This window comes from Rana temporaria, chromosome 9 (genome assembly GCF_905171775.1).
Source record: "Rana temporaria chromosome 9, aRanTem1.1, whole genome shotgun sequence".
Classification (NCBI taxonomy): domain Eukaryota; kingdom Metazoa; phylum Chordata; class Amphibia; order Anura; family Ranidae; genus Rana; species Rana temporaria.
Window position 1 is genome coordinate 101177157 of NC_053497.1, and position 10871 is coordinate 101188027.

The 10871-nt window shown below is 45.4% G+C and overlaps 1 protein-coding gene across 1 annotated transcript in view; it reads left to right on the forward strand.

The window, feature by feature from the left end:
* Positions 1–9200, forward strand: part of SLC16A2 (solute carrier family 16 member 2) — a 310780-nt gene extending 301580 nt beyond the window's left edge. The window contains exons 5-6 of the mRNA XM_040323984.1: positions 506–734; positions 8394–9200. Of these exons, the coding sequence (XP_040179918.1) occupies positions 506–734; positions 8394–8611 (447 nt within the window). The 3' untranslated portion in view covers positions 8612–9200. The remainder of the gene's footprint in view (positions 1–505; positions 735–8393) is intronic.
* Positions 9201–10871: the final 1671 nt, after the last annotated feature.

The window sequence follows — 10871 nt, forward strand, 5'->3', positions numbered from 1 at the left end:
AGAAACATTGCTCTAGATTTTATCTGTTGTCTTAGAACTGCTGCATATCACTGGTTTGCTCATGGCATTTTTTTTTTCTTAGGAATTGTTGCAGTTGTTCTCCTATGGGATGAAGTAGGGAAACATCTGCACTAGAGTAAAGAGTCATTAGGATTAGTTTTTAATCTTACAGTTTTTCACTGCTCATAATTCCAGCAGCTAACAGCCTGTCCTGCCAGGGCAGTTCTAAACTTTTATGTTGTATTTGGCGCAGAGTGGTCTGTTAGCTGCAAACCTCATCTTGTGTAGTTAGAAATTTCACATAACCAATCATTTGTGCCACCGTTTCCCGTAAATTATTTGTTTCTAGAAAATGTGCTTTTTTTTTTTTAACTACTCATATTGCATTACATTGTATCCATGTAGATTGCTTACTTTTATACTGTATTTTAAGCTACTTCCATATCCTAAACTAATCCTGTGAAACTTTGTTTTTCTTTATTGCACCTGCACTTTTTCATTTCAGGTGGCCTCTTTTCTACTACTTGGAATTCTGTCCATGATGTTGCCCCTGTGCCAAGTGTTTGAGAGTGTCATTGTTGTTTGCCTTTTCCTTGGCTTGAGTGATGGATTCCTTATCAGCATGATGAGCCCTATTGCATTTGAGTTGGTGGGTCCTATGCAAGCCTCCCAAGCTATTGGTTATGTCCTGGGGCTCATGTCCATTCCAATGACTGCTGGGCCTCCAATTGCAGGTTAGTTTTAGGCAACGGTCTGAAATACAGCAGATGCCACAAACACTTGTGTTTTAAAAAAAAATACTATTTCTGTAAGCACATATGTTACCCCCCCCCCCCCTTTTCTTCTCTTATCTCCTAATTAGTCAAAATTAGGAGAGTAGCCCAGGGTGACATGCTGCTTCTCTCTTGACTCAGTACTGTTGGTGTTGTCACCCTAGGACAGAAAGTGTGTTGCTAGAAGGTGAAAATGAAAGAAAAAGGAAATTATATTAGCCATTTTATAGGTATAGACTGGTTAGGTGCAGTATATTTAATTTTTATTACTGGATTTTGATAACACTTTAATGAAGTTCAATGCAATTGCAGGCAAGCAAACATTATATGGTTAAAGTACCTTGGCTTTCACAGGAAGAGGGGAGATAATGCAAAGGCAAAATTAATGTAATCAAATTATCTGGCTCAGTGACCCTCCTTACTCTTGGTGTAGAAGGAAGTAAATTCTCCAACAAGGCATTATATATATATATATATATATATATATATATATATATATATATATATATATATAATCTCATGGGACAGTTCCATAGAATTGATGTCATTTTACAATTTTTTAAGAAGTGGCAAGTTAAAACCAAGAAACTATAGATCTGACATCTATTGTGTGTTAATTTTTAAGGTTGTCAGGGGTTTCTCCCTCCCCCTCTCCGTTGCAATTCCATGCTGCCTGTCATGGCCTGCTAGTAGCCTACACTTCAGTCTTTGCAACACACCAGTGATATGCCCTTGGATTGTGCGTCCATTGCTAGGCAGCCCCAGCCAGCCTGAATAGGAGGCCTTCTCCATGCCATGCCAATTGGATGGTAGCCACATTACCCCTTGGCTTAGGTTACATAATCTGCACACAGACTGGAACTGCCTTAAGCATACTAAGCTCCTGGCCAGCATGTGTGCTTCTGCTCTCCCACCTTGTTACATAGAGCTTGGTGAAATAAAAAAAAAAACATGTAATATCTTAATCATAAAGTACAAGACATAGGAGTTGATTCTTAGACCATACCTTCAGATGACAATACACTGGCCAGAGCTTTGCAGGGAACTGTTACCCCAGTGTACACATACAACTTCACCCATGTGCAAGGCTTCAGTGTTTTTTTTGTAAGTGTCCTTAGTTGATGGACTCCTTCTCCTGTTAGAAAATAAGATGTTTCTACCTGTCACCAGTTTTCCTTGTCTTCAGCTAACACTTCTATCAAGATCTGACTGCTTATTAACTTATGGCTCACTATCATTTTCCAGACGAGTTACCCTTGATGTACATCTTGGGAACCATACCAGGACCCCGTAACACTGGGGTCAACCTGTAATGTTTGTTTTGGACACTGTATAATTTGTTGCTCATCTTGGTATGTGGTACAATAAGCCAGTTAGCCGCAAGATGCTATACAGGTCCAGGTCTATGGTTCATACCTATGGCACCCAGACCCTGAAGATCTGTTTTGGAGATATGTCCACTGTGACTGGTAAAGCCTGGACCAGGGACATGGACAAGATAACGGTCTTATTTTTACCTTTACATTTTTTCTGGGTACAGTGTTGCATGACCGCGCAATTGTCAAAGTGTGATAGCGCTGAAAATTGGCCTGGGCAGGAAGGGGGTAAAGGTGCCCAGAATTCAAGTGGTTAGGAGAATTGGCCTTGATGCCCATCTACTTCTATGCTGACCTAGTACTAAGAAAGGACGCATTTCCCTTGTGCTCAGAACTTATTTTATATGCTTGTCTCCTTCCACTTGTGCTTGTAGAGACATCTGCATTTTTCTGTCCATCTCCCCAACTGCATTCTGTTATGTTACTGCTGTACAGATACTCACTTAAAGATATCCCAGCATCTCTAATACCTGATTTTCGTCAGTTAGGCACATTGCAACCTCCTAGGTTGGTTGCCCTTCTTTTCTTGGGAAGGGAACATAGATTGCCTACCCCCCTCCCCCATACTCTGCTGTAATCTGTCACATGAGGTAGTTTTTACCTAGTGTGTTAAAAAAAGGACACTATCCTAGAAATTGTAACAATTCCTTATCCGACAACTTCTTCCGTTGGCCTCACATGACATCTAGCCCTTGCTACCTGGTAAATTTTAGTTAGACGGCGGACTCCATAATGCGGATTCGCCTGCTCAGAGAAGAGCTCTCCAATGATCCCCGCTGAGCAGGCGGATGAAAGGTCCGTGTGCGCTCTGCTGTGCAGAGCAGACACGGACACAGCCCCGCTGTTCTCTATGTGGCGGGAGTTTCCATCTGTTATCCAATCTGATTGACGGATGGGGAATGGATCCCCCATTTGTCTGTTTTTGGTGGCTCCAATGCTGGCGGGTGTCAGTGGAAACATGTCTGCTGACATCTACCACTCAATAGAGAACAATAACTGGTCTGATCAGGTCTGCCTGAAAAACTGACAGGCGGGCCTGCTCAAACAGTCTATGTGAAACCAGCTTTAGGCTTCCCACTCCTTATGCACTCCCTTTAGCAAGAAGTCGCTCGTCTTAGTCACTTGTGACTTTCTGTGCCCCTCTGGAGCTTTCTTCTGGTGCTCTTGTCTACGCAGAGCCCTCCCCTTCTGCTAAGAGGGGCTACTCCTTTACACAGGGCCTTTGAAAGAACAGAACCTTCTCCACTCCGTTACACCAAATAACAGTAAGTCTGCTTTGGCTTCCCCTGCATTCTACCTTGGGGCTTCTTTTTTTTTTTTCTTACACTACATAGGAACAGAGTTTCCTGGAAGCCAGTAGTTTTAGCTACCTTGGTGCTTTTTTTTTTGTTATTGCCTTCCATGGGACTGTCATTTTCTCTCCCTCTGTCCTGCCTTGAGGACATGTCAAACACTTATATGTATTAGGATTATCATCTGTGGTTACATGCCATGTATTATCTTGCCAGCTGATCTCTTCCATTTCTTACAGAGCAGCCCCTCTAGGGGATTCCTTGCTAAATTTCCAATTTGCTAAATGTTATCTTTATAGCTTCCTCCCTCAGGAGTCCACATCTAGCATTGATCCTTCTCAAGGGTTGTGGGGCCTCAGCTTGTTCTTCCGTTTAAAAAATTTGACAGTTGTGCTGTTTGAGCCTTTCCTGATCCATGCTTCAGCTATAGTGTTTTGCTGTTGTCTGTCTGATTGAGTTGATTGACACCACTTCTTCCCATGCGCCAGTTTCTGCACTTAGTTGTTTTGTTGCCTATTCCTTGATTTATTGATTGAGGATACACTTGATTAATCATACATACAGGACACAGGAGTTGACCCTTCAATGCCTGTGTCCTGGATGTACGATTAGGATGATTGTAATTTTGACCCACCTGTGAAATTTTGTGTCTTGGAGTACAGTACAGTCCTGTCCCTCAATGCTCTCTGTGGTCTCCTTAGTGCTTTAAACCAGTAGTTGCCAACATTTTGGGCACCGGGGACCGGCATTGTGGATGAAAATTGTGCCAAGGCCCGATGATGCGGTTTTTCGTGGCCAATTTGTCAGGAAATGGCTGGTGTTAGCACTTCAATCATCACAACACCATGGTTAATATGGTGTCAGGATTATTGAAGCACATTATTTTTTTATTATTATATTGCAATATAAAATTAAATAGTTAAATTCACCATAATTCAGAATCTGACACCAGATGCAGCTTGCCACAGTGCCTGTCACCAGATTGCCACATGCAACCAGATGCAGATTGCCACATGCCAGTGCCACAGTCACATACCACAAGATGCAGATTGCCACATGCCACAGTCACATGCCTCCAGTTGCCGATTGCCACATGCCAGTGTCACAGTTACATGCCAACAGATGCAGATTGCCACATGCCAGTGCCACAGTCACATGCCTCCAGATGCAGATTGCCACATGCCAGTGCCACAGTCACATGCCTCCAGATGCAGATTGCCACATGCCAGTGCCACAGTCACATGCCTCCAGATGCAGATTGCCACATGCCAGTGCCACAGTCACATGCCTCCAGATGCAGATTGCCACATGCCAGTGCCACAGTCACATGCCTCCAGATGCAGATTGCCACATGCCAGTGCCACAGTCACATGCCAACAGATGCAGATTGCCACATGCCAGTGCCACAGTCACATGCCTGCAGATTGCCACACGCCAGTGTCACAGTCACATGCCTCCAGATGCAGATTGCCAGTGCCACAGTCACATGCCTCCAGATGCAGATTGCCACATGCCAGTGCCACGGTCACATGCCACCAGATGCAGATTGCCACAGTCACATGCCTTCAGATGCAGATTGCCACATGCCAGTACCACAGTCACATGCCTCCAGATGCAGATTGCCACATGCCAGTGCCACAGTCACATGCCACCAGATGCAGATTGCCACATGCCACAGTTGCCACATGCCTCCAGATGCAGATTGCCACATGCCAGTCACATGCCACCAGATGCAGATTGCCACATGCCACAGTCACATGCCTCCAGATGCAGATTGCCACATGCCTCCAGATGCAGATTGCCACATGCCTCCAGATGCAGATTGCCACATGCCTCCAGATGCAGATTGCCACATGCCTGCAGATTGCCACATGCCAGTCACATGCCACCAGATGCAGATTGCCACATGCCAGTGCCACAGTCACATGCCACCAGATGCAGATTGCCACATGCCTCCAGATGCAGATTGCCACATGCCAGTCACATGCCTTCAGATGCAGATTGCCACATGCCAGTCACATGCCACCAGATGCAGATTGCCACATGCCAGTGCCACAGTCACATGCCACCAGATGCAGATTGCCACATGCCTCCAGATGCAGATTGCCACATGCCAGTCACATGCCTCCAGATGCAGATTGCCACATGCCAGTCACATACCACCAGATGCAGATTGCCACATGCCAGTCACATGCCACCAGATGCAGATTGCCACATGCCTCCAGATGCAGATTGCCACATGCCTCCAGATGCAGATTGCCACATGCCAGTCACATGCCTCCAGATGCAGATTGCCACATGCCAGTCACATGCCACCAGATGCAGATTGCCACATGCCTCCAGATGCAGATTGCCACATGCCAGTCACATGCCACCAGATGCAGATTGCCACATGCCAATCACATGCCTCCAGATGCAGATTGCCACATGCCAGTCACATGCCACCAGATGCAGATTGCCACATGCCAGTCACATGCCACCAGATGCAGATTGCCACATGCCTCCAGATGCAGATTGCCACATGCCAGTCACATGCCACCAGATGCAGATTGCCACATGCCAATCACATGCCTCCAGATGCAGATTGCCACATGCCAGTCACATGCCACCAGATGCAGATTGCCACATGCCAGTGCCACAGTCACATGCCTCCAGATGCAGATTGCCACATGCCAGTCACATGCCACCAGATGCAGATTGCCACAGTTCCTGCGCATTGCCCCCCTAGCCTGGGACCCCTGCACATTCCCCCCTCCCCCACCACCAGCTCTGGACTCCTGCACATAGACCTCATCCAGCTCTGGACCCCTGCACATAGACCCCCATCCAGCTCTGGACCCCTGCACACTGCCCATTTCTACCTTACTGGGGCATGCATGATGCATGCAGAGGGGGAGACAAATCAGCACAGAACAGAGGACGGGAACTGCTGGAGTTAACATTTCATATTAACAATGCTAATGATTGGTTGCTAGGACCACCTAGCAACCAATCACCTGCTGTTTACCTTGAAACTTTAAGTCCAGCAGTTGCCGTCGTCTCTCCAGCTCCGCACACTCCCCCCCCCCCCCGCTGTGCATTGAGCGCTGCCGCTGCTGCCTGACGCCTGGCTTCACTCACGGAGAAGGGGGGGCGCCGGGCCGACACCCTTGTAATGTGTCGCACCCAGGACAGAATGCACCCTGCCCCCCCTTGGTACGCTGGCCGGGCTGTGTGGGCGGACCAGCGGTGATGGCGGCGATCTCTCTGCTCGCCCGCCACCACCGCCGCACCTCAGATGGCACAGGCTTCGCGGCCCACCAGTAAACAGACTGCGGGCCGCGGACCGGGGGTTGGAGACCCCTGCTTTAAACTACCTGGAGCCTCAGAGTGGGTGGGGTTATAATGGATACACTGGGGGGGGGGGGGGTCACGCTTAACAAAGCTTTTGCCAGTGTCCAATTGTAGCCACATATAGCCATGGTCAGAGAATCGACTCCTGTGTTCGGTACGGTATGGAATTTACAGGCATGTCAAAATTTGAATCTTTATATTAAAGTGGCATATTTTTCTTCCTGTTCTCAGTTATAATCACAAAAAGCCAATATGGAAATAATTGTATCCAGGGAATTGATCCAACACTAGATTGTGGGGAAGGAATGTTCATGTTCCCCCTGAGACACAAAATTGCTTGCAGTTGCTCATGTGTGTTTTTACCTACTAAACTGCTGTATTTTGTGAAAGGATGAACTTGACAGTCTCACATATTTTTTTAAAACCTAGTTTACTATTTAACTATACATACAAGTTTACAATCCTCACAGATGTAAAGGATTTTGCAATCATTTTTGCAGCTGTGTAAGTAAAAGGGGGACAAGCATTCATATATTGCTAGGAATTTTGGTGACGGAAGCAAAATTGCAGCAGAAGCAGCAAGGTTGCAAACAAAAAAGAGGGGTGGGACTTTGAATAAAACCCACGATGGCAAAAATGGATACAATGCTGGAATATAAAATATTTAATGATATCATACAATAAACATATTGGACATACATTGAATTGCACATTTAAAGAAATGCACCTCATAAGAGGTGCCGTTTCCAAGCTAACAATATCTGGCACTAACATGTTTATGCATAATAATGATATGGTAAAATTCAGGGGATCCACCAGTATTCATAATTGGGTATAAACATAACAAGAATAGCATCTGCACCATCCATAGTCTTTCCATTCCCTATCATGGTAAACATAAAATAGGCACATCATTTTGGGTAAATGTGTAACTTGGGATACACAGTGTCTGATAGCTCGGCGCGTTTCGCGGCTTTCAACCGCTCTTCAGGAGCAGACGTGTCAAGTATCTGCAGAGGAGAATAAGTGGGTCTAAGTAAGTTAGCTAGGTCACAGTAAAGAAGAGAGGGTGGGTAAACCCCCCCCCCCAAAAACAAAGGGGTCGTCTAGGACCAGATAACTTACAGATGAGTGTGCACAAAAAGACACACTGTCAAGAGCCATAGGCAATCCGAGGGCATCAGGGGTGGGAGCTGAAGGGCAGGGGGGGCCCGGTGGGTCCAGGCTTCTCGAGCATTCCTAGTGTGGATAGGGACAAAATAAGTATACTGGGTGATGAATGAAGGGGTGGGGCATGGGGGAACTGTGTGAATAAGTGGGGCGGGGGTTTCATTCAAAGTCCCACCCCTCTTTTTTGTTTGCAACCTTGCTGCTTCTGCTGCAATTTTGCTTCCGTCACCAATTGACAGGGATGGAGGCACATGTCTCTACCCAGGCATGGCCTCATTTAAAGTCCCAAATTCCCCTCCCCCCCCCCCCTTTTTTCAATATTGCTAGGAATTTGTTAAACGGGGATTCTGAAATTACTTGCTGCTTTAATAAGTTTGCTAGGAATACATTTTGCACGTGTAGCAAAGTTCTTAAAATGACTTCTAACAAAAATCTTCTTCCAATAATAGGTTTTCTAATTGATCTTCGAAGGAGTTACGACTTGGCGTTTTATCTTGCTGGCATTCCTCCACTGGTTGGAGCTCTGGTTCTCCTGTCTGTTCCTCTTATCCAGGAGAGAGACCGAAAGAAGGCAGAACAAGTGGAAGAAGGAAAGGAGAAGACACAGGACAATGTGGTGAATGGTGAACTCCTGCCAGGAAACCCTGTGACGGATGCTCAAGTTTAGACCTACAAGGACACTGTCCTATGCATATGACATTTTGTAGAAACATGCAGGCAGTTGGGCCCAAGACATGAGATGAAGATGAGAGTGCTGTTATTATATTGCACTCATTTAGTCTGATAACCTGGAAATGGTTTGTAGTAAACTGTTCATATTTTAGGGGATTGATTAGTGCATATAACAAAACTTCTTCTAAAATAGATGCACAATTAGGTTTGCACAGTCACATGAGGAAGCAACATATGAGTGGCAGAAAATTAATCTACCTATAGCCACTTCTGTCTTTATTTGACCAAATAACAAACCACAAATACCACTTATGGTATGTATATTACTATAGAAGTTTTTCATTTCAACTTTAAGCTACTCCTCTGTGTGAATGACCAAATTGCTGTGTGTTTTTTTTTTCAACATTCCTTGGGTAATTATTCTCCTCAGCTATATACACTAAATTTTGTTTTTGTTTTCCATAGCAAGACACTTTGAAGGTGGCAGATGACTCTGTTGCACTTGTGTCTGCTGTCAGATGCAGTGTTAACATTTGCACTATGTGATTTTGCTAATTAGTCTTGCGCTTTTATGTAGATGAGTACACGGTCTCCAAAGTTTATTATCGGGCTATGCAGATCTAGCACTAATTGAAATATATACTTTAACGAAGGTTCCTCCTGTACTGAAATCCATTTGCTTTAGACCCTAGACCACTACTATATACAGTGTGTGTCTCTCTCCCCTCCAAAATAAGGATCAAGATTGCATTTGCAGGTAAATCAGTAGTTTACAGCTATACAATACTAATTTATGCATATTTGCATTGACCTAGACAAATTAATTCGGGGCCTAGGCTACTCCGTTTTAGCTACTGGTGCTGTTAATCTGAGAATTGTTACAACTATATGGGTATTATAAAAACTTAAGGCCAAATGTAAAAAAAAAGGAAAATTGAGGGTTCAAAAAGATCTCTGTAAATGTCTTAGGCCTCGTACAGACGAGGGGATCTCCGCTGGAAACGGTCCGCCGGACCGTTTCCAGCGGAGATTCCTCCTCCGGATTTTGATCCGATGGCTTGTACACACCATCGGATCAAAATCTGCGCGGAATACATCCGCGGTGACGCGTGTCGCCGCGACGATGACGCGGCGACGTGCGCGACGCTGGAAGGTAAGTACTTCCACGCATGCGTCGAATCATTACGACGCATGCGAGGGAGGGGAGCGGACGGATTGATCCGGTGAGTCTGTACAGACTGGATCAATCCGCTGGACACGATTCAAGCGGATAGATTTCTTAGCATGCTAAGAAATTTCTATCCGCTTGAAATCGATCGGCCGGACGAATCTCCGCGGATAAATATCCGCTAGGCCGTACAGACGACCGGATTTGTCCGCTGGAACTGATCCGCGGATCAATCCTAGCGGATAGATCCGGTCGTGTGTACGAGGCCTTACGGTTTCATGTAATGGATTAGGGCTCTAACTATATACTAAATTTCCCATCAGCAAGGTTAACCAGTTTGCTACTAAAGCATTTTTGTTTCCATTTGTTGCAACAGTTACTTAAAACCCCCAAAGGATTCTCCTTAGATTTCATAAAGAATATATAAGTTACACGTTTCCATACCACAAAATTGTGATGTTTGCAAAAGATTTGTGTACCTGAACACAAATTAGTCTCTAAAATCCCAGGCTCAACATTGCTTCCTGCACAGTCACTGCACCGGTCACACAGGTGCAGTGACCAAGGAGTTTGGGGTGGGTTGGAGCCTGATGATCATACTGAGACTAGTTCACCATCAGGGATGGATTAAGATAGCCACCATTTAGCTGAATAAAATCTGCTGTCAATCAGCAAGGGAGGAGGGCCCAATGGAGAACTAGCTTTACTATCCGCATGTCAGTTGCTAGGACACTGGTGGCCTGGGCGCTAGCAAGCAATAATAAAGCCAACACCAACCTGTCTGTAAGCCAACTTCGACTTGGTCTTAATTACATCCCAGTTTTATGTATGAAACTTTTTGATTATGTTCCTGACACAGTGACGCGTAACAGCAATGTAGATGAAAATTACAGGTCAAAAAACTGTTGTAAGGATTTCATTAATTTGGTGCAGGTCAGGCCTCACCTTCCTCAGAAGTTCCTTGTACTAGCTGCCACTGTTTAAAAAAACACCAAGGCCGGGCAGCGCTCTGTGTCTCTCAATGAACTGCAAGCCCCAAGATCCTTAGGGGCTGTGTGCTTGTAGTTCTTGATGAACTACCACTGCG